This window comes from Ochotona curzoniae, unplaced genomic scaffold, assembly GCF_017591425.1.
Source record: "Ochotona curzoniae isolate NIBS_2020 unplaced genomic scaffold, NIBS_Ocur_1.0 scaffold_4506, whole genome shotgun sequence".
Taxonomy (NCBI): domain Eukaryota; kingdom Metazoa; phylum Chordata; class Mammalia; order Lagomorpha; family Ochotonidae; genus Ochotona; species Ochotona curzoniae.
The window spans coordinates 70,181,353-70,206,688 of NW_024467119.1; the positions used below are offsets into that span (position 1 = coordinate 70,181,353).

Genomic DNA, 25,336 nt, shown 5'->3' on the forward strand with positions numbered 1-25,336 from the left:
GACTATCAAAGAATATACATTGCCTGCAGTTTTCTTTTTAAAAAAACATTTATTTGTTTACTTATTTGCTTATTAATTTAGTTTGTTAGAAAGGCAATATATAGAGTCCAGAATGGGTGGGAGAGGAGAAAGGAAAGAGGGAAAAAATATTTTCTATCTGCTGGTTATCTCTCCAAATATTTACATCAGCATAGGCTACGCAAGGTCAAAGTCAGGAGCAATGAACTTCATCTAGGTTTTCCTCTTGTGTGGCAGATACCCAGGCACTTGGACCATCAATCACTACCTTCCCGGGTGCATTAGCAGGTAGTTGGATTGGAAATGGAGCAGCTATGACTGAAACTAACAGTCCAATACGAGATGGGTGTCACACATATTGGCCTAGCTTATAATGTCATTACGCCTGTCCAAACAGTTGTCATTAAACTGATTAAGATGAAAGAAGCCTGTTTCTTTTTTTTCATGAAGCCCACTTAGCAGTTTTTTAGATACTATGCTCTAATAACCATGGCTACATATTCTGTACATACATACTAATGTAGTACATCAGATAATATTTTGCCAAGCCTATTCTTTAATGCAACCATCTACCGGCAGGCTGTGATTTTCATCTGCATGAGCTGTTAGACACCCCCACCTTCCACACGTTATGCCCCACCCTCAGGCAGGTACCATGTCTGCATACCTCCTTCCAAGTCATTGGTAGTCACATAGCATTTTATATTCATGCTGTTGCCTAGATAAATACCAATGTGTGAAATTTATATAAAACACATGAGAATAGAATGGCAAAATGCACATTGCCCTTTACATTTATTTACACAATCTTTTCATTTATGTGAAAAGATATTATCTTTTCATTTAATCTTTTTCAATTTATGTAAGTGAATACCTACACAGTTTCACAACCTCCTAAGATTTTAACTGTCCCAAACTAAACTGAGCTCTTCCCCTGAAAACTCTTCCTTCTGGATCTTCTCGTTTCAGATAAAAGGGAAATCAACAAGTATTCAAAGCGTAGCCCAAGTAAGAAATTTGAGCGCTGTTTTCAACTTGCTACTTCTAAAATTCTTCTCTGCTGATGTTCTTCCATTCCTCACAGCCTTCCCCTTCAATTTAGTGGCCCGCCCTCTTCCTGGAAGCATCAGCATGAACATAAGTTAGTGTAAACTTCAGTGCAGGTGTGCAAGATTCTCCTTCCACTACTGGCCTACATCTCCTTCTTCACCCTCATCTGTAGTCATGTATATTAACCATGGTATTGATCAACACTTGCTCACTCATGGGGCTTGTGTATACTTAACACATTGTTAAGATTGATGTCATAGCTGCTCTTTTTCATTAGCGGCTCTTCCATTCATGTTCTGTGTGCTCTGTATGAATTTCAACCAGAAAGAGAGTGGAACAATTTTGTATGTATGCAGATGACACAACCAGGATTCTTCCATTCCTGGATGTCCACTTGGATTTTTTTCTCCAGTCCTTGGTATCCTTTGCCCAAGAAACAAGCTTTATCCATCTAACAGAACAGATCCTGGCACACTGCATGTACCTTCACTAAAATTGAAAGGAATGGTCTCTAGGCTTGCCATGGTAGGATTGTGGCTGAGAGAGACTGCACACAGTCTAGCTTTAGTAAGTCCAAGTTCATTCTTGGAAAATAGGGAAACACAAAAATATATGTAGAAATAGTGTAATAAAAGAGATTTTAAGAATGTAGAAGAAGGAAAGCATAAAGAACCCCAACAATACAGAATAAGAAAACAGAGAATAAGGAAGCTTATTTTGGTGTACTTTAATACATTTTGCATCAATAAGCCACGACAGGGGCTGGCAGCTTCAGGTGCCGATTCTAGTTTTAAGGAGGATTCATTGTGTTCTCTGGTCAAGGTACCTAAAATTTTTGGAATTGGGTGGGAAATATATTGATTATCTAAGGAGTCTTCTATATTGTACTATGTTACACTGATTCGTTTGTTGAGCTATATAACAGTTTTATCATACTGCAAGGTAGGGAAGACCCTAAAAATAATTGGAATAACCAAATGAAGATTTAAGTGAACATTACTTAAGTGTTACTGGGAAAATATTACATTAACAAAAAAGGTCAAAGGTCCAAATTTACTTTAGATACCTTCTAAATGTTACTAATTTTTAATGTTTACATATGTGGATTTGGAAAAATACATATTCTTTTAGGATATAATATACAATTGGTTGATAAAAACAAATTTAAGGGGTCATAATAATCATTCTTTAGTCTCCACCTGCCTATTAGAGGCCAAAGACGTAAGATGAATTTCACATTTTGGAAACCTTTTCCAATATTTACCTGATGCAGTTTCCCTTCACCGATATCAAGTTTGAAGGTTCTAATCCTAAACTTGGAAAATGGTGTAAAGTGATTATTCTCTCATACGTGGAATAAAACTGAAGATTTTCCAGGACTCACACAGTAAGAAGACTCTGGGTTTGTGCTGGGCACTTGACAACCATCAGTGCATTTCGTGGCTATTGAGACTTGTTGCTAATGCCAATAAAACCAAATGCTTCTATGACAAGGGGATAAAGTACTTAAAGCAGTCAAAGGGTTGGCCTGTGATTATGGCAGTCAAAAGCAGCAAATGACTGCTACCAGAAGTTGCATTGCATCCTTCCCAAATCTTGCTGGTGATGGCAGTCATACTACTGAGGTGAGTTTAAATTAGAGGTCCATAAGAAAGAATTAAAGAAAATTATCCCCTTATACAGGATGAAACACTGTGACTGACAGAGACACCATTTGCTGGTTTGCTTGCGTGCAAAGCTACCTGAGAGGCTTAGCAGCTCCCAAGGTATGATGTGATGGAATACAGTTCTTGCTAGAATTAGTCTAGCAATAAAAGGTTCTGGTTCCTTATCTCTGAAGGAAATTGTGGAAAGAGCTTCTCCATCCCTTTGGAATACAAAATGAATCTCTGCTTATTCAGAAAGTAAGGGATTCCATACAGAAATATGTTACAAACGCATCCCGGACACACATGTTGCAGACAAATACATTAAGGGTAATTATTTTTTTTTCCCTTAGCTTTGTAAATAACAAGTTTAACTTGCTTTATAATCACAGATCTAATGCAGCAGTGATTATACCGCTCAACAATTAAAAAGGAGAAAAGCCAGTATTCTAAGTAATATAGACAAGGAATTTAAACAATAGTATTCTTTCCATAAAAAAAAAAAAAGATGATGTAATACCTGCTCCTATACCAGAGAATCCAGTCTGTGAAAAGAAGCCTAGGAAAGAAATTATAGGAAGAGATGGAGTTTTCCCCAAAAGTCTCTCCCACAGAAACACAAACACAGAGCTGAAAGGCAGGCTGCTAAGAACTAATACACATGACACAATTTCTATGAAGATTTTCCCCACACAAACAATGAACTTACTAAGGCCAGCACTGTGCCCAACAACACTTGCAAATCCTGCATCCCCACAGGTTCACGTCCCAGCATTGCTAAGCTTCTACTCATGCTTCCTGCCAATACTCCTCGGAGAACAGCAGAAGCTAACCTGACTGCTTCCACATGGGAGACCCAAATGGAGCTCATGGCTCCAGAAGATGGAACATCCCTTTCTGTCCTGTCTCTACCTCTGTCATTCTGCTTTTCAAAAAAATAAATCTTTCAAAAGTTAAAAATAAAATAAACTTACTGTCCAGGCACTAGACAAGAGAGATGCATAAACATGGAAACTGCCATCATGTTGTGATTTGATTTTCAGAACAAAAGTTAATAATTAGATACATTCCTTTGTCCTTTACGATTCTTGCACCATCTTCAGTACTGTTGTTGACTTCTGAGGTGGCAGGACACTTTCTCTTAGCCTTTCTGGGCTTTGCTTTTTACAAAAGGATGCTTCCTCTCTGCTCTAAGCATCTACTGATTTTAGCCAATTCCAACAAGAAAGATTCTGGGGGATTTTCTTAGAATAACATTTAAAACGGGCTGCATATATGTTTATTGAAATGAGTGAAGCTTTCATCCCAATGACTAGACATGTGTAATGGTTTCATTGCGAGTCCATCCCTGACCTGTAAGCAGGGATGCATGTTGCCTTGTGTCCCCATATTTGAGTATGGTAGTCTCCATTCCTTACTCCATCACCACACATCCCAATTTGCATGATGGTTTATATATATATATATGTATGTATATAGATGTCTATATATGTATATATATATGTATGTATATAGATGTCTATATATGTATATATATATGTATTTAGAATACATATATATATACACACACACATATCTATTCAGTTACATGCAAATGACAGTGCCACATCAACAAGCCAGGCTCACATGTTGATTGCAAGAGAGAAGCACTGTGCCAGCAATGTCAGGGCACCCTTAAACAGACTTATGGAATTATAATTCCTTATGAAGGGCTATGCTATTTTGACGATAGAGGGAAAGTCATTCGGGGCTTTGGAGTTGGTGGGGGGAATCCCAGACTCTAGAGAATTGACCATAAAATTCAAAATTTAAAATAAAATTTAAAAAATTTAAGTGTGAACCTTTTATTTCAATCACATACTACATTTCAAATTCTTAAAAATCTGCAAAAGGATATATTATAATCCAACTTGAATTCGAAATGTGAATATCATCTCTTCATTTTTACTGCCTCCCCATGTCTGATAGAAACTCAGTTTGCCAAATGTCAGAACCTGTATTTTTAGAATACATACACTCTTTTAGGGATGTGATAAAGACTTTGTAAGTTCTTATAGGTATATCTTCTTATAATTAGAAAGCTGGAAATAATGTTTTAAAAGACAACGATTCAAGAAAGCAAGTCATTAGCATTTTGTTGATTTTAACTTGAAAACATTGGTTTAGAACTTTGGATGTTTTTCCATGAGTTTCAGAATCTACTGAACAGAGAGAGAAGCAGTTTACTGTTCCCATAGAGCAGGACTCTTGAACTTTGCTGTGGGAATCTTTATATTGTTCCATATACATTGCTGTAAGTGGTGCTCAGCTACCTTGTATTCTCTAACAACCTATCAGTTGATTTAGTTAAGACTGAACACCAGAATAAGAAATGGAAACCTTTAAGTCCCAAAAATATTTTAAACTAATGCCAACCTGTCTATGTTTGCATATTTTCCCTAGTTAAACCGGGTTTCTTTATTGATGGCAGAAGGGCTACTCACTGGCAGGTGACTCGCCAGCACCTGTAGGCCCTGGGTTCCTCCTTCATCTGCATGACTGCTCATCCTTCTCCTTTGCTGTCAGGTCCCTACTTTGGCCCTGGAACATTCTGCTTTCCAACTCTGCTCTGACACCTGAGTCCATTTTCAGCCCCTCCATTTCTGCCCAATCATTTATTTTTATTTAACTGGACAGCAGCCCTATTCCCTCCAGCCTTTCCAAGTGGATGACAATTGTACCTGGTGTGGAGGGGCGGGAGCGGGAGGATCTTTTGAAAATTCCCCTGGATGACGGCCCCATGGTCTCAGACATTCCATCTGAGTGCCCCCATCTGTGAGCTCACCAGAGACAGTCATCTCCCATTATTGCATGAGAATTCAAACTTGCACTGTGTCCTCAGCTCTACCGTTCTCAGACGTTAGGCGATTTAGTGCTGCTTGGATGGCATTTTCTTTTTAAAAAAGATTTATTTATTTTTATTTGAAAGAGCCAGAAGGAGACTTAAAGAGAAGGTTTTCCATCCATGACTTCCCTCCCCAAATGATCATAAAAGCTAGAGCTGATGTAAAGCTGGGAGCCAGGAGGATCTCCCTTATTTCCCACATGACTGCTGAGGCCCAAAAACCTGACCCATCCTCCCCTGCTTTCCCAGGCCATTAGCAGAGAGCTAGGTCAAAAGTGGAGCAGTTGACAATGTGAACTGGTTTCCATATGGGTTGTTGGAACTATAGGGAGGAAAATCATTCTGCTGTGCCCCCGCATCAGCCTTCTTGGATGGCACTTTCAATTCATGGGTGTTTATATTTTCTCCACCCTACTCCCACAATTTTCTCCCTGAATAATCAACTAGAACTCATCATTAATCCCACAATTCCAAATTCTCAGTTGAATACATTCCAAAGTTTCATTTGTAAGCTCCTATATATTTTTTTTCAGAAAACCTCTTTTTGATGATATTGGGATCTCTGATAACACCAGATCACAGATGCTCTGATTAATGCTAGGCATTCTGTCCTGCACTTGTTAATTCTTCTCCCATTTCCACCATCTTACCCAGGATCCAAGTCCATCACTGACAAGTAACAAAACAATTCCCTTATGCACAAATACATCCCCTGTGCCCCTGTTCTTGCTTGCTATAGCCTTGAGCAAAAACAAAGCAAAGCAAACAAAAAAAACCCTATGAGGTGAGGGGTCGGTGTTGGTAGGATGGCTCAGCTGCCTAATTCTCTGGGTGCAAGCACTGATACATTATATGGGTGTTGATTTGCATCCCTAATGCCACAGTTCCCATGCAGCACTCTGCTTGTGACCTGGGAAAGCAGCAGAGGATGATCCAAAGCCTTGGAATCCTGTATCCATGTGGGATATCTGGAAGAAACTCCCAGCTCCTTACTTCGGATGAGCCCAGCCTGGCCATTGTGACAGTTTAGATTATGAACCAGTGGATGGAAGATCTTTTCCTCTCTACCTCTGTTTCTCTCTGTAAATTTGCCTTTCCAACATAAATAAATAAACCTATTCAAAGAAAAAAAAGTTATACAGTGAGTATTTCGCTCAGTGACAGAACACTGCTTGTGATGCCAGCATCCCATAATGGAGTACCTGGGTACAAGCCCTCATTCTATTTGGCCAGTTTCCTGTTAACACATATCCTGGGAGGAGAGCCAAAACTCAGGTTTCAGGTAAGCATCCATTCCTTGGATAATTCAGGTTAGGGGTAAGTCAATTTCCCATCACTGATAAAGTTTAGAGAGCTGTGGCTGTAGTATTTTAGGAAATACTTGCAGTAAAATCTGCATACTAGGAAAAATACTATCGGTGGCTGAAGGAATTAGCATGTTTTCATCAAGAAGCAGGGAAAACTTGCTCACGGAGTGCTTTTCAAATTTTAACCTGAATGTACTGATTTCATGGGTTGACCTGAGGAGTGTCATTACTACAGCCACGCAAAGGTGTGACAGAAAGGATACGTCCATGTCTACAGTAACACAGCTGCTAACTGAGCTGGTGATAGGAAGGAGAGAGACAACTTATAATTAGACAAAAGAGTCTTTTGTAAAAAGGATGATATTGAGAAGATAGAAACCCTTTCCTTCTTAACTCATGAAAAGCTGGAATGAAAGCAAGGAGAAAAAAGTCTTTGCTAAAATAAGAAAGTTTTTTGACACTAGACTTGTCTGTAGATGGAAGAAGAGTAACAACAAGTTCTAAATCAGAGTTCCTCATCACTAATGAGGTCCAATAGGAAGTTGAAGTGAAAAGGTCTTTTCTGATCTCCAAAAATATTTGAGGATCTCAAAAATTACAAGTTTTCTGGAAAATTCTTGATGTCAGGAACCTGTTTCCTAAAGAAAAACCATTTTCCATTCTGTCCCAACATTGGGACATTACAAAAATCAAATTGTTGTTGCTCATTTTATTAGTAAAAACATAAACAATGCCGTCTTCTTGGTTACTGCAGGCTAGAGGTCATCAGAGGATTAAATCAAGAATCATTTTATCTTCTTGAGACATAAACTCCTGCATGTTTAAGGGGTCTCTGGTGGTGTCAGAACGTCTTATCATCACCACAACAATCACACCAAAGGCTCAGTAAAGGAAACTCTCCAACGTAGGGGAGGGAGTTTTCTCCCGTGCATTTTATGTAGAATTGACTTCAGAGTGCACATTCTCTACTTAATTGCACACTTTATCTTGAACACTATCAGCCAAAAAAAATAAAGCATTCTGACATAGTTTGCTAAGCTTAGGATGTAAATTTTTAGTTGCCTGTGCAAAACGTTTAATTAGATCTACTATTTACATATACCATCCTCATTTAATTTTTCCATTGATGCATTCAATAGAATACAATACTATTTTGCCTTCTAATTAAACTCTTCTTTTCCAAGGACACATTTTTGGCTGCCAATTTCTGTAGATTTTATTTAATATAGGAAAAAATATATATATAATAGTATTTTTATGTATATATAAATAATACTTAGTTTGTGGTAATCATCAGAATTTTCTGCCATAATCCTAATTCCTGGTGCCTAACAAAAGCTAACTAGAGACTATTAAAAGAGAATGAAAAATATGCAAAATATATGTGACTATTCAGATAACTGAATTTTATTTTTAAAATGTTGTCTGATGTTAAGGCAGATAATTCTACAAAAATATGCCATTATAGAATTATACATAATTATGTAACTCAAAGAATTGGTTGGGTGATTAATATCAGAGGAGCTATAATCCTTTATTTGTGTGGGAAAAAAACAGTAATGGTAGGAAATTAAAGTTCTAAGAATGGTTTCATTGAAATTAAAAATAAATTTGTTATTTAAGCCCCATCATCTATTTGTGGCCATGGTTGGTCTCAGACCGACGTGGGGGCTCAGATCCAGTTATGGCATTCCAAGAACAAACTTCTTTGATCCTCTGCTCTGTGGCATATAAAACATGCCTGCTTATCTTCCCTCTGGGTTGCTTGTGGCAATTTTATATGTTTATCACCCTGAGAATGCTGTGTGGAGGTTATATCACACCCCATTGAGTCTCTCCTTGTCATTATTTCCAGCTCTCAAGTTAATAGCATAACCCTAGGGAAATTAAGTAAATATATGGGGTGTTTTGTTGTTGTTGTGTTGTTGTTCTTCTATTTTTAGAAGTAGAAAATGAATTCTATATGTGCGCTCAAGTAGGTTAAATTGACTCAAAGACTAAAAAGAACTGCAAAACATAACAATTAGGATCCTACCTTTCTTGAAGCAGTGTTGACAAAGATGGAAAATAGGTATCCGTGGTTGTTGAGGACATGAAATATTATTCAAATAAAGTTCATGAATAAACACATGTCTGTCTACATAGTATGTGATGCATGAAAGTAATTAAAAACTGAAGCTTATTTTGCTGGAAAGACATTGTGATATCCACATATGTTAAATAACACACCAGTGCACTTTTTTTTAAATATGCCTGTATATGTATATGCATGTATATAAAGAATTCACAACATGGAAAATTTAAATGGAAGATAATATTTTACTTTAAAAATAGTTCATTTTTTTATTGAAAAGGCAGACACACAGAGAGAATAAGGAGACACAGAAAGAAAGATTTTCCATCTACTAGTCACTGATCAAGCAGCCACAATGACCTGAGCTGAGCTGAAGTCTGGAGCAAAGAACATCCTCCAGGTCACCTGCGCAGGTGCAGCGTCCCAAGGCTTTGGGCCAATCCTCTACTGCTTTTCTAGGACACAAGCCAAGCCAGGAACTGGATGGAGCAGCCAGAATATGAACTAGTGGCAATATGGAATTTCAATAAATACAAGAGAAGGATTTGATCACTAGACTATTGTGCTGGGCCTGGTATTTTTTTAATACCTTAGCTTCTCCTCTACAGCTATATATTACAAAACATAACACTGCTTGGGAAAATTCTCGATGGACAGACATTATGAACCTAGAGGGAAGAACAGAATGGAGGGGAGGGAATATGGGTTAGAAGAAGGGGAGAGCCCACTGCCAACTAAATTGTATCAAAAAAAATTAAAAAAACATAACATTGCATTCCTATTTAGGATCACTGGAGTCATATCTGTATTTGAAAACATGACTTTAATCAAGCTGAAGTTAAAAATTGAGAGAAGGTTCATTTTCTTTTTATGAAAAAAATATTTACACATCTGTAATCTAGACTTAGCACTTCTACTCGGCAAATATGACATAGTTGCTAAATTTAGGGGATCACCTATAGAAAGTTTACAGCAGAAATAACACAGCAGTTGTTAAGAGGACCTTACAGTTTGGGTGACAAGGTAGAGATTCAAGGTAAAGTGGTTCATATGGAGATAGAGATTTCAGAAATTTTCCTTTCAAGCAGGTGATAACCCATCAGTTACCACTGCGCTGAAAGACATTTGTCTCATATATACTCTAAGGCATACTGGATTTTATATTCACTAACTTACATGGATTTTACCTAGAAATAAGTGTTTGGTAGTAAGTTTCTACTTAAGATACATATGTCATCGTCATGAATCAAAATTCCAAAAATTCATTTTTGAGTCTGTGCTGTGCTTCAGGTGCATAGAAAGCGTTAAGAGGATGTATTGCAAGCGCACAAGACTCTCCGGAGGACAGGATGCAAAAGGGGAAAAAAGAGTAAGATTCTCTTACAGCATGAGCTTTCTACAAGTTACTGAAATAAAAAGAGTAAACTGAGTTCTAATCCCACTTGAACATTCAACTGTAAAATCTTAAACAAGTTCTATAAAACAGACAGGACAATTCTGCATACATCAAAGGACACATGAAAGTGCCTTACCATGTTTATTTTTTTTTGCATTCTTGCAGATTAGTCAATAAAAAAATGAGATTTTTTTCATTAATTATGTCGTCAGTAATATCAACTACAAAGTAATTTCACTGCTACCATTTTTTTTAAAGATCTTGAAACTACACCTGTACCCAGCATTTGAAAAACTCTCAATCAACATTAACTGAATAAATGGGCACTGAACATAAAACGATAAGGAAACCTACAACAAAGCTGGCATGAGATGCAAGCACTGCTGTGTCTCATTTTGCTAAGAAGGATTTCCTAGAAAAGATGTTTTACCGTGTTTTTTTGTGTTATTGCTGTTACTGTTTCTTTACCTTTTTGATTATTTTAGTATATCAGGAGCAATGTCATTTTCCTGTGATGGCAGCTATCATTCCCTAAAACATGTATATTTTTTATTCTGTAATTAAATAATAAGAAAATAGTATGATGATACTGGTATTGTCTCAAGAAATGTGGGTCAGGCTGTTGGAACAAATGATGTCAGTAGGTGGGGGAGCAGACCAGGTCCATGCCCAAGTGTATCATGGCTGAACCAGAATCAGAAGATCTCATAGGTTTCCTTTCATCTCCAATGACCCTAATCCAGCAAAAGTTTTTCTTCATTTTTCTTTTGTTTGGTTTTGCATTTTTATATTTTTAAAAATATTTTTTTATTTTAGTTTATTTATTTTTTACTTTCTACCATTGTGGTTAAAATCCCCAGGTTCTTCATGATACATCAACATCCGTCACTTCCTGTAAGACCAGCCACAACGGTGTAATCATCCTGGAAGAAGCAGTGAGTAATGATCGTGAACCTGAGTCTTGGTGTTGCCATTAAATACATGGCATGTGACTATCTTCAACTGGCTCTCAGTTTTGTCCTTTGCTCACAGGACAAGCGGATCTTTAAAGTCATAAAATCATGGACTCTGCAGTCAGACACATGTGGCTTTGTACCTTTTCTTTTCTGTCTAAGGTAGCAGTGTTACATAACTCATTCAACTCATTTCTGTATCTCAGTTTCTTAATTTATGAAACAGAGTAAGAAACAACATGAGAAGCTAGTTTGATAAGGTCAGTGAGATAGTACTAGTACATTTAACTACAGAAAGCACATGCTATTTTTTCTCCTCTTCTTCTCATTCTTCCTATTATCATCCAATCACCACTTGAAAGGATTAGCTAGTGTCTTACATGCCTACAACTATTATCTTTTATATAAAAAATCTATATTTACAATGTGCAGCAGTACTACACTGCAATGATCTAAAGAACAAAACCAGAACATACAATTTATATATTGAAAAAAATGTCAGAAGAGACAGGAATTACCAAATGTGCAATAACGAAACAAAATAGATCATAATAGTAAAGACTGAAGTCCAAAATAAAGGTATAAAGTCCTTATGAGACACCAGCACACTGAAAAACATTGTAAACAATACGTTTAAATGAAAACAACATATACAAGAACCACATCAGTTACTAGGGACATTTTCCTAAAAGCACGCAAACAAGCGTTACTTTATGAGACAATAATATATATATTATTGTTTCACAAAACTTGAATTGTATGCAAATTAGATGTATATTTTTCTTGCTTTAAATGATCTGTAAGGGAAAATAAACCCACTGTACTTAATGCCTGGTTCGAAGCACATATGATACAACCACCAGATTAAAGCATGGTGTTCCTAGAACTCTGTTGAGAGTCGAGGGATCTGGAAGACAGACTATGAGAACACCCACAGGAACTACAAACAGCACAACTGTGAGTCCCAGGCAGTGAAAACACAACGGGAACAAAAGGCACTTCACCAGAAGCATCCACAAATGGCATGTATAAACACGCCTTCATTTCAATGACTTCATTCAGTTTTTGCTTATGAATTATATCAAGGTAAAAAAGCTCACGTATACAGTTGTAAGAGCATGATGATACTTCCTACCTGAATGACTGGCAAATCAAAGGAATACAGTCATAAATAATCAGTGCAAGAAGATATTAAAAAAACAAACAGCCAGCCAAAAGTGCTGCTTTCCTCTGACATAACGTGCTTTAAATTCAGTACCTCAGAGACAGAGGCAGTGGAAATAACAAGAATTATAATATGAATAAGAAAAAAAGTCACATATAGGAAACCGAGACAATGATGACTGCATGTTCAGTCTGGTTCACTAGAAAAAAGCCCACTGATTTGGCTAAGAATAGCCAAACACACACACACACACACACACACACACACACACACACACACACACACACACACACACACACACACATATATTTCAAACGGGTTTTATGAATTTATTTTTTCTAGAAAAATCAGTTCTATGTAGTGACTTATTTTCCTTTCACACAAAATGAGCTGACTGGCACTCAGCAGTGTTAACATCAAAAACGGAAATCTGATTTGCTTTAGTTTGTATCTCTACTTTTTAAATCTCTTTTGTCTTCCAAGAGAAGTACTTTAAACTTGGCATTTCTGTTCTTATCCCTGCAGATACAGTGTATGTTCCCTAACGGCCATTCTATGAAGAACTTTTGTTAACTCTGACTTTTGGTTCAAATCATTAACTACTGGTGTTTGGCATAGTATGCTGCTAATGTTACCGATGGTTGATACCATCAATATTGTGATTTCAGAATCAGCAGGTTGAATCGAGCTGCTATGCATGTGATTTAGAAAGCAGACACATGGTTGGCAGTTCTAAGTTAATGTTTGACTTTTCCTATCACAAATCCAGTGGCAGATCAAATCCAAAGATCATGCTAGGGCATTTTCTACGGTTTCAGTGATGTTGATAGCCAGCCTTTCAAGCTAGCACCGTGAACTTCAAAGTGAAAAATCATAACACAATTTAAAAATTGCACATTAAAAACAAAGGTCACAAGAAGATGGCAGCAACAAATGTCACAGACACTTATTGCTTTCCTTTTGAGTATGATTTTTAAATTAGATTATACCATCAAGTCAATCTGCAAACCTTGAAGGATAAGGACAAGTGACAAAAAAAAAAAGAAAAAAAAAAAGAGAAGTCATCCGGCATAATTGCCCCTTATTGAAATGAGATGTTGGTTGTAGGAGGGTTGTTGAAGAAACAGGGACAAACAAGCTTAAGAGATGGCCTGTTCCCTGGAATTCACTTTCAAGCTTTTACCAAAACAGGATACTATATATAATAAATAAATCGCATGTTATACAATTTTTATATTTGTTAGTATAATACTGGCTTAAGAAAGTATTATCTATTCACACAGAATTATACATCATTGCACAATTAGAAAGGAACTGACTCCTGGTTTCAAATTCGCAATAAATTTTTAAAATATTCATCATATTTAATAACTTTGACAGTAAAATATTCCACACTTTTCTAAGGATTTTTGTTTCCTATGCCAAAGAAAATTTGATTCATGCTCACAATCATGTTTCAATGACTCTTTTAATTTCTAAGTATTTATGCTTAATAGAATAGCAGTAGAATAAAGCTACAAAGTTAACCTATAAAAAATATATTTGAAACCTAGAAACCTACTTGATTGAAAACATAGGATTTTGATAAACAACAGAAAAACCTTTCAATAATATGATCACATTTGATATTGCTTTCCTTACTTTCAACTCATTTTACCATTCTAATAACATTGTGATAACTTCTTTTCAATAAGAACTAATAACCTTTCACAACCTGAAATGAGTTCGATGTAAACCTGAATAATTGTTTCACTACAACTTGTTGTAGCAGAGACGCGAGCTGTTTGAGTGCTGACACGTAATATCTTCAAGAATCATACCTTTCAAATGTAGCCAGCCATCAGTAAACAGAGTCAGTTACTAACTTTAAGCATGTTCTTGCAAACAGAGGGACCCACCTCAGGCTCAGGGACAGCAGCTGCTCCTTTGACTTCAGTAGCTCCCCGACTTTAAAACTGGCATAGCCCAAGAAGCTCCTCTGAAAATGAGACAAACAGGGTTAACTGTGGTTCTTAACATTTTTGCCATTACACCAACCACACATAATTAGAATTTAGAAGAATGAAATACGAATCTATTGGCCTGAAAAATATTTCACTGACAGAGATACAATTATCAACTGCATATCCACCACAGGGCAGCGGCTGAAGGCAAAAACGCATAAGCTTGTGTGTGTGTGTGTGTGTGTGTGTGCGTGTGCGTGCACAAGTGAAAACCAAGAGACCAACAGCCTGGAAACTAACAAGGAACCCAAAGCTTTTCCACTAACTTCAATTTTCTGACCTTTTGAAAAGCAGAGTAAAAGGAAAGATGATAAATTCTCAATATTTACCAATACTGCTCTCCTTATTAACCTTCCTCAAGTCACCGACAGCAACGACTTGTTATTCCAGATATGAACAAATCTGTGACTTGAAGCTATTTTTATGTGGAACTCTGCACAAGTTATAAATAGAAATGCCATATTTCTCCCCCCATCACAGTATCATTTAAAACCATTTGTTTCCTTTGTTATTTCCTTACCAGCATAGGAGAATTTCATTCCACAACACAAAAACAGAATGCGATTTCTTCAATTACATTTTTCAAAATTGTGTTTCATACCTTTCATACTGGGTGTTTCTATGCTTTAACTCAATATAAGGAATAAAACCCTAAATTGTGTTTTTTACCCCAGGATAAAAAAAAAAATCTTTCATCTCTTTTTAATATCCATGTCTAGTACTAATTCAAAAAGCACATTATTATGGTATAAATATCACAAATAGGATTTCCCATTTTTTTCTTCAAGGTCAAGGAGTAAACATGACAATATGAAATCCATATTAATCCCAATGCCATTGGAACCTGACAGTATAGGGCTTTATAAGAGATAGATCTATTTTTTCAGAATATTCTTTCAGTATGGTCTATTGTTGGGCTGCACTTGAATTAGAGCTTGAACTTAAGTGTGTGAAGCCAATTGAATTTTTTTTTTTTACAGAAAACTAGTAAGCTCTGCCACAGATAAGTCTTCATTTACACTCAGCAATTGCTTAACACAGGAGAGTTTTTTCGTCTGAATTTCTACTCCTCTTTTGAAAATTCTCAGAAAAGGTGGTAACAAAAGGCCTAAAGAAAACCATTTGAAAACAGAAATTAGTTCAAATGTTGGCGACATCCATAGGCTGTGACTGGAAAACCCAATTAATTAATTTCAAAATTCAAAGTTTTATTTTAGATGCCAAGTCACTCAAATCTAAAAAAATATGATATGACATCATTAGTTGAGAAAAAAACATGAGGCAAAAATAGAAGGTTTACAGAAACAAGTTTTGGCAATAGGTTTGCCAGCCATCTGGGAGCCACAGCAACATAAAATACAGAAATCAAACTGACTTATCTTCAACAGACAGAGCAAAATCCATAGCTGTCTGTCGTCTCGTCAGAGCCACCTTCTAGAGAAGCAGAGAAGCAATAGTCCTCTTGACAAATATATACTGCTGTTCTCCAGCCATTTTCCTCCATTGGCCCTGACCATCACTTGACATATGTTTGTTCCTTCTTTTTCTTACAAGAAAACACTTGAAATTTTAAAACACTACAAGAGCTGTGTTTTGATTATCACTATACACACACTATTCAGCACATAGTAGGCGTGCATGCAATTATTTACCCTCAAAAAGTGAATGAATGTTACAGAAATATCTTTTTATGCTATTCTATCACAAATGCAAGAAATTCTCCTTGCTTCAGAAGCTTTAAACTACTGTCACTTATCAAGTTGGGGGGAATCAGTGCAACATTGAATATACAATATACAACAGACTGTATATTGTCTTCATGAATTTCATTATATATGTCTATCCCACATCTTCCTTCACTGATAATCAGGGCTTTGATTCAAATGCCTATTACTCATTCATTATTTGGACTCAAACAAAATCCTTAACTCATCAGAAATTGCATTATGTAAAAGGATGTAAAGTTACTTTTTTATTTGACTCCTGTGATTTTGTAGACATGAACACTTTTAGAATGAACAAAATAAAAGACACATGTCATCATTGTGATATTTTCAGAAAGAAAAAAAAGCAGCAAATATCCCAGATTGAAATGTAACAAGAGACAGGTGGAATGGCTATTTTTAGGAATAAGCTGAAGACACACCATAAGGTACAGCTGCAAGTAAAATTTATGACCATAAGTCATTCAGTGTTTCTTCTGTCCACTAGATCGGGAGCTGCTGTGGAAGCAGAACCATAGTCTCCCTCTATCCCAGGCAGGCAGAGTGTCTGGAGCAGAGGGGCTGGTGTGGCACATCCACTCACCTCACATGAGGGCACCTAGCCAAGCACCATGCCCAAGGTCCACTGCCTATATCAGACACAGCCTGATCTCAAGACCAAAAGAAGAGCTTGCAAAAATAATAATCTGTTCCAATTCAAAGCTTACAATGGCATCCAAGTATTCTAACAGTCTGTCAAAACGGAGGTGCTATTTTTCACACATGAATATTATTTATCTTGAAAATGACTCTGTATTGGAACTACATGCTGCCTAAGATGCAATAAAACAAACTACAAAAACCTCAGAGAGTGCATACTTGCTTCACACTTCAACATCAAAGTGCCTATACATTTGCTTTGTCAGTTTAGATATTTGTTTGTGTCACCAGTGTGTAAATAAATCTAGGATCCCTTTCATCCCCAAAGTTAGAAAATTAATCATCCATCAGTAAGCATACATACTGGCCACGTGGTAAGAGAATCAATTATCGAGAAAACAGTCTCCCCTAAACACTAAGTTGTATAAAACAATTTTATCTTTTCTGTTGTACTATCATCACAGTCACACAATCTGAATTTCTTTGAAATTTGTTTTTGTCTTTCAGATATCATTCTAGAGGCACTGTTTCCCATTTCTCCTTTGGTGCTGTTACTAATGGGGGAAAAAATCTACAGATTACAAAATGTAAATCCTCACAAGTAGAGTCTGAATGTCTGCAGTGTGGATCTCAAGCAGCTATTCTCCCCAACACTGAAAATCTGGGCAAATAAACGCGTTCACTGGAAACTTGGCTGCTCTCCACAATAGGCATATGCAAGACTCATTTTTAAGTCTTCTTCTGAGAAGGTCTGTGGTCTAATGTAGGTTATTACACTACAGGTGGCCCTAGTTTTAGCCTGAAAGCAAAAATCTGCATAGTCTCCACTTTACATAAGTAAGTTAGAAGGAAATGTGTACTCTGTTGTACATGAAACTTGAAAAAAATCCTGGCAAAACACTTTAGTAAGGTACCAGGAAATAAGAAAAACGTCAAAAGTATTAGCTTAGTGATTAAGAAAACATACCATAATTCAGATTCTTTAGAAAAAAAAAGTAAAGAACGTTACCTAAATATCCCCGAATAGTCACAGTAGGAAGAAGGAAAAAAAGTCTTTGAGTAATGCCTATAATTCACAAATTCATGTATTTACATGCTTAAAAGTAAAAAATTTAGATTCAGGTGAAATACATTAAGGAAAACAGTCTAGATAAAAGATCAATAATAAATATAAGTGCCCTAAGACATACACAGCTAATTTGAGAAACTGGCCTATGACATTTCTAACTCAAGTATCTTCTTGGGTTATGTTTAAAAGAATCCCAGGGTTATCAAGATCAGATCAGTGGGTATACAAAGAAGCTGGGACCCGTAGAAGTTAACTAGCTTATGCTTAAGCATGTTTAAAAGACACCTTGGCTTGTTAAGATCAGTGGATACATGAAGGAGCTGGGACCCACAGGAGTCCAAGCTTAAGCACAGAAGTAGCTAATAATATGCAGAGTCCAGCTTAGAGCCCTAGTAGCATGCTTCTCTGTCAGCCCCTATCATTCTGTGTCTCATAGCCAGGGCAGGTGGCAATTCCTTTCTTTCTGACAGGCTCTCGACCTGCAAAACATGTGGCTCCAACCTTTTGTACCTGGTCATGACAGTGCAACACTCATAATTATCATTCTGGTGCACAAACCCTAAAGAAGGTGATCATTAAACTGCTTGATGCATGACTTTACTCACTCACCTGGCTGGATAGTAATGTCAAAAACGATGCAGAACAGTGGAAGTATCTGTCAGAATCTCAGTGGGGAGGACACAAACAAGCAGGCTATCCAGCCAGCCTCTGCAAGACTCTGAGCAAGTCCAGACACTCAAGTTGCTCACCAGGACACTAAGGACAGCTTCGTGAGAAGGTCCTTAAGTGGCAACACAGTCACCCAAAAAGAGTAGAAGAAAATGCAGCCTCATGCACATTGCCAAATCTCCATTATCCACATTCAACTCACAAAGGCTTTACTCAAAATATAAGCTGGTTTCTTTTTTAACCACAATTTTCATGACACTATAAACTCCTCTGAACACTTTCCAAAGCTGTGCTACTCCATGGAAATTAACTGCCTTGAGTATATAAAATCTAGCCCCTTTTAAATATAAAATACACTCTGAATATGGGTGACATAGTATGGAAATGGAAGCTGAAACACACATGTTTACATGTTATATTCTGAAATAATGTTTTATGCATTAGATTAAGTTAAACATATTAAAATCAACCAATCCCATTTCTTTCCAATTTTTGAAAGCTTAACTATCAGAAAATTTAAGATTACACATGTAATACACATTTTACCTCCCCTATAATATTTCTATTGGTCTCTGATGGTTTAGAGTTTAAATGACTATATTAAAAATGCTTTAACCTATTCTCATTAAACTATATGTTTAAGTAAAGGAAACTTGGTGTATGCTTTAGGGTTACTAGAAGAACTGAAGTTGATAGCATAAGGCTGGCACGTAATATCTCATGACTTAAGTATTCAGGACCTTTTTCATACTCAAGAACTTTTTTGTCAACCATATCAGATACAATAGTGTGGCTGCCCAACCTATAAGCAAGGGGAAAATACATGAACTATTACCATTGAAAAAATATGCAAGCAAGAAAAAAACAAATTAGACTATACTCTGAGGGTTTCAAAAGCTAAGGGATACTGATTTCCTCTCATCAGGCCAATTGTTGATATTTACTTCTTAAAAACTGTTTGAGATTTGCTTCTATAATAATCACAACTGCCATTTTACTGAATTCTGCAAGGTATTAAATGTGGATTTTTGCCATATTAATTTCCAAAAATTTTCTGGACATGTGTAGCAGATTTTTGAGTATGTGTGTTATGGTCCTAAAAAGAAGAAAAAAAAGTGATTTGCAAATCACAATCATAGCATGCCTCCTTATTCATTCAATGAACACACTGAATAGATATTTCCATAATGTGAATCTTAGAGACATTAAGAGTGAACAAAATAAAGACTTGCTGTTATAGATACTGACATTGAGCAGAAGTATAGGGACAAAACAGCCCACATTCCATTTTGAACAGAGTAATTCAATTTTAAAACTTGGAATTTTATCCAGAATCCTCTCTAGTTAGGGAATCAAATTTTCCCAGACATATGTAAGTTACAACACAGAAACTTAAATTTCTCAGAAAGTTGTTGTACATTGGTAGCAACAGTGTCAGCAGTAAGAGCTTTTATACCTTTATTCTTATCTTTATCCAGAATGTAATATTGGAGGTACATTTGCTACAAAGGACAATACTTTTGAAAAGCAGAACAGGATGATGAATAAAATCTGACTACTTTCATTTATGTCAGTAACCACAGGCTTGGATCACTTCTCCAAAGGTCCAAATACCATCGGAGAGACCTCACTCATTCATTTTAAACCACAATTTGTCAAGTTACTTGCCTCCAGATGAATGCCTAATTGATACAATAAGCATATTACAAATTGTCCATTGAGAATTTTCTTTGAGTCCAGAAGTATAGCTGAGTTCTTACCTAAGCAGAGGACATAATATAGCAAATGCACCCCTTGAATTTTGGGCCAGAAACCTCATTACAACACTTAATAACGGGCCATGTTATCAACTCTTGCCTTTGGATAACCACAACGCACCTGGCTGATACAAAAAGAAAACTAAAAGAAGGAAAGTCAACATGTTTGAGATGTGTTATTTTGGAGATAAGAATGTTATCTCTTAATTTTCCCCCAGGATTACATTTCTAGTCCCAAAGGTAAAAAGTCTGATGTTACTTCTCATCTTGGAGATTTGTTTATTTTATTGGGAAGGCACATTTACAGAAAGAAGGAGACACAGAGAAAAAGATATTTCATCTGCTGATTCACTTCCCAAATGTCTACAACTGCCAGAGCTCAGCCAATCCAAAGCCGGGAGCTAAGATCTTCTTTCAAGTCTCCCGCATAGGTCGAGGGCCCCAAAAGCTTTGGGTCATCCTCTACTGCTTTCCCAGGCCACAACCAGAGAGCTGAACAGGAAGTGCACAGCAAGGACAGGTACTGGCACCCACATAGGATGCCAGAGCTTACAGACTGAGGTTAGCCAGTTGGACCAATGCGATGACCCCAAGTAACTTCTCATCCTGTAGTTCAAATCACATCTATCTCCATCATGGAAGGGTGATTATCTTTCCTTTGAGAACTGTGGTCTATCATTTATTATTGATGTTAATGAAGGCATATTAAATATTTTACTCCAGGCTCTTGTCATAGACAAGCATTCTGTACTGATACAAATAAGCTTCACAGGTAATAAAACTTAATAAAAAGCTGAAAAAGTGAACAAACACAATTAGGCATGATTTGCCTCACAGAGAAATATCTGTGGTGAGACAGCAGATTTGCCCCAAGGCAGAATGATTTGGAGTGGAGGAAAGGAGACAGACAGACAACCCTTCCTAGTGGGCCTTCTTCATGAGGCTGACCATGGTGTCTCCAAACAGGGAGCCTCTTGGAAATTATACGCACCTCCACAAGACCACATGGAATTCAATATCCATATTTTTTTGGCATGCTTTAAATTCTGCGTAAAGCAGATTCATTTCAGGAAAAGTCGCATGTCAATTGATATGAGGGGATGTAGAAGAGAAAATCATGTGAGGACCCATAACTTATTGTTCAACAGACCTAGCTAGCTGCCTGCCTATCCCATAATACAACAATTAATGCTATGATGATGACAACAACAGCAATAATTCATATTACTGCCTGATGCAGCCGGGGTTCATAAAGAGGATAAGTACTGAGCACTGAGATGAGAGATGAAACACTATTGGGAAAGCCTATGTTGTATCTGTAGGGCATGGTAAACACAAGTCTACCTTACACGGGTCAAGTGAGCAATACAGCAAACATCTGATATAATATCATGTGTGTGAAGAGTAGGTCAAGACAATAGAAAATTTACAACAACATGAAGTTAAATAACACGTTTTTTTTAATTTTTACTCCTGTTTTTAATTTTGTTTTATGGCTTTTTACTTAAGGGGATATATATTAACTGTGGGATACAGACTATCATATCCAAATGTGAGGATACAACGCATTATGTATCTCTACTTCTAAATTAAAGATGGACTCCCAATGAAACTGTTAAATATATCTTGACAATAGGATGCTGTACTCTCTGCCATTGTCCATACCTACAATATCAGGATAGACTTAAACAGCAGATTGATGGATTTATGACTGTTCATAAGGACTATACTACTGTAATAATATAGGGGAGATCAGTAGAGGGGGAAGACAGGAAGGAGGGAAATCCTGCAGCCTATGGAACTGTATCATAAAATAATAATATTAATAAATTTTTTAAAAGGGGTGAATCAGAAGAAGTGTGGAGGAAACGGGAAAAGGAGGGAGTTGACCTTTTGTCTAGTAAAGAAACAGTAGATGGGCCCGGCGGCGTGGTCTAGCAGCTAAAGTCTTCACCTTGGACGCACCAGGATCCCATATGGGTGCCAGTTCTAATCCCGGCAGCTCCACTTCCCATCCAGCTCCCTGCTTGTGGCCTGGGAAAGCAGTAGAGGATAGCCCACCAAAGCCTTGGAACCCTGCACCCATGTAGGATACCCGCAAGAATTTCCTGGATCCTGGCTTTGGATTGTCGCAGCATCGGCCGTTGCTCTCACTTGGGGAGTGAATCATTGGAGGGAAGATCTTCCTCTCTGTCTCTCCTCTCTGTATATCTGACTTTCCAATAAATAAATAAATCTTAAAAAAAAAAGAAAAAGAAAAAGAAACAGTAGAGAAGAGCACAGTAGGCTTCACAAATACCTACTTTTGTGCTCCATAGGAGTGCCAAAATCTCATGGTCTGTGCTGAGAAACCATGAAAGGAAGGGTAGAAAAAAGTGAAATCAGGGAAAAGATATTCAGTAAATAAAATAAATTTCCAATGACTCGAGTTAAAGAAAAAACACAAGAGAGAGACTAACAAACTTGTGCTAAGATGTAATTAAACTGTCAAGCAAGAGATCCCAATTCAAGGATAACTGGGAAAGTCAACAGAGGAGAAAAAAAAAGCTAAATCAATTCACCATTGTGGAATCTCAATAAACAAAATTAAGCTCTTGATTAATTGACATGCTAGTCATATTAATAGTTAATAATGTCCAATCATTTTAAAGTTGACGAAGAGGATATAATTGTATCAAGAAGTGTATGCAGTAAGGAAGGGCAGGTGTATGTTGAAGCAGGGACCTGGGGGGTTATCATCTGCAAGAGGCACACAGGTGAGCCTGGGCAGTGAGAGGGAGCTGGTGTGCAGAAGAAGCCCAGGAGAGCATTGTCTTGTGTCCTTGGTTAAGAAGGCCTGAGGCTGGGTAGAGACCACTCTTTATCTTGGGAGGAAGCAATCAAACACCAGGTTGTCTGAGAACAGATGTATGGAGGATGTAAGAATGGCACAAGAGGCTGAATTAGCAGGCAGAAAACAAAGCAGAATGAAACAGAGTCTGTGTTAGGCATGAGGGAACAGGCACATCAAATATTTTTGCTTCTGCTCCTTCACTAACGGAAGCATAACTGGTTCTCTGCCTAGTGAACCTAACCAACACACCGGTACAAAACTTTGGAGTCTTTACTTGAGGGTTGGGAAGTGGTAGTTGTTGTTGTCAAGGAGAAAACAAATGATGCACAGTCCAGTGCTCCACACATTGAAAGATGGTTCTCAAGTGCCTGGATGATGTGTGGCTATTTCAAACAGGCTTTTCAATGAACCCAGGCACAAGGCCTCTTACACCCAACTCCTGAACTTCTCCCTGCTCTCTGAAAGTACAGATGGTAGAATCTGATCCCATTGAGCTCTGTCTTATCAGGTGCTACTGTCTGCACCTGAAGGCCTGTCTAGAAAGTTACTAAGTACTCTATTCTTCTTCCCCCTTCTGAAGCTAGAGATGCAGCAGGATACTCTAATACCCTCTGATTATTGGCCACATCTCTCTTTCCATCTGCAATTGTGTTTAAGTGTTAGGAAGCAGAAAACCTCACAGTCCTCTGGCTGATTCTCTGCCTCCTTCCCATAGCACTGGAGCTCACATCTCTAATTTCCCCAGCTACCTACTGGGCTGGGAATGCTGACTCTGAATGGCATTTCAGTTACCTGCAGGGCAGCTTCCACACTCAGGTCTAGCCAGTTGAACCAAATATGAATTCACTGGAGAGTGATTTTCATGAGACAAGAAACAAATTCTACATGATTCAGCAACGATATGACAGCACTTCCTTGAACAGTCACACCTTGTTAATTTAACTCAATTTCATGTACCAGTTCCCAGGCAGAAGTCCAGAGACAATGTAAAGAATTTCCTTAGATAGGATGTGTCTACCTTTCAGGAAAACATCGAAAACACTTACCCCAATTTCCACAGGGGGGTCCTTATCTTCAGGGAGGGCGCAGGTTCGAACCTATGGAGGAAACAAACATTTCCAATGTGACACTGAGGTCCAAAACAGTACAGAAACTTTTAAATTTTCTTTTCATTTGGTGGCATGGCAAACCCTGTCTAATCATTAATGAAGGAACCTTGTATGACACCCTATGCTGTGCCATAAAGCTGTTATTTTATGGTGCTTAAACTTCCTGATTTCCCTAAGTAGGCTGAGCTGCCTGAATCCCCACCCTGTCATCTCCTTGTCAAGCACAGAGCTATCTGGAATTCAAGAGAATCACCTTTAACCTCCTCAAAAAAGAGCCCTCATGCAACACTCAAGGGAACAGGCAGCATCAAAACAGAGGACCTAGTTTAATGTGTGCTTCATAAACAATTATTCACTGAATGAGGACCCAAATCCTTACTCCTTATACTATATGATTACCACTTGAGAATTGTTGGCCCTCAATGCATTTGAAAATTAATTTTCATTTAGGGGTGAGAAGTGTCAGATAGCAAATCTTCAGAAGTAACTCTTCATATGATTTGTCTCAGTCAAATACCAATTCCTTATGTGATGAGAGGATACCTATCTTCTGTTGAATGGTGAATACTCTGTATGCTTCAGAATCACCTCAAGAGATTATCAAACTGCTACTCTTTCTTGCCTCCAGCTACTTTGATGCCAATCAACAGTTAGCAAGCCTAGAGCTAAGAAAATGTTTCAAATGAAAAAGAAAAATAAGCCCTTCGAAAATTGTTTAAAGTAAAACTTTTTTGTTGTTGTTTTGTTTTTAACCAAAACAACAACAAAAAAGTTTTACTCCTACTATGATGAGATTTGAATTAAAAACGAGATAAGCAATTTACATGTACACAGAACAACAAAGAAGCACACTATGTTGAATTGGAGAGTATTGCAGGGTGTGCTTAGGTAATAAATGGAAAAGCAGCACCCCAGGAAAACTTCATCATTCAATATTTTAGGAGGCATTTCAACAAAATCTGTTGGAAAGTACACTGCTCAAATCATACTTCATCTCAAGTCCCTTAGATCCTGACACTGCTGCCCTTACAAGATCAATG

The 25,336-nt window shown here is 37.3% G+C and overlaps 1 protein-coding gene across 3 annotated transcripts in view; it reads right to left on the reverse strand.

Moving 5' to 3' along the window:
* The window catches only part of INPP4B (inositol polyphosphate-4-phosphatase type II B), a 377,559-nt gene that overhangs the window by 238,998 nt on the left and 113,225 nt on the right, over nucleotides 1-25,336 (reverse strand). For all 3 annotated transcript variants that reach the window (XM_040967293.1, XM_040967292.1, XM_040967290.1), the window contains exons 5-6: nucleotides 24,234-24,284; nucleotides 14,392-14,471 (exon numbers count right to left, since the gene is read on the reverse strand). In XM_040967293.1, the coding sequence (XP_040823227.1) occupies nucleotides 14,392-14,471; nucleotides 24,234-24,284 (131 nt within the window). The remainder of the gene's footprint in view (nucleotides 1-14,391; nucleotides 14,472-24,233; nucleotides 24,285-25,336) is intronic.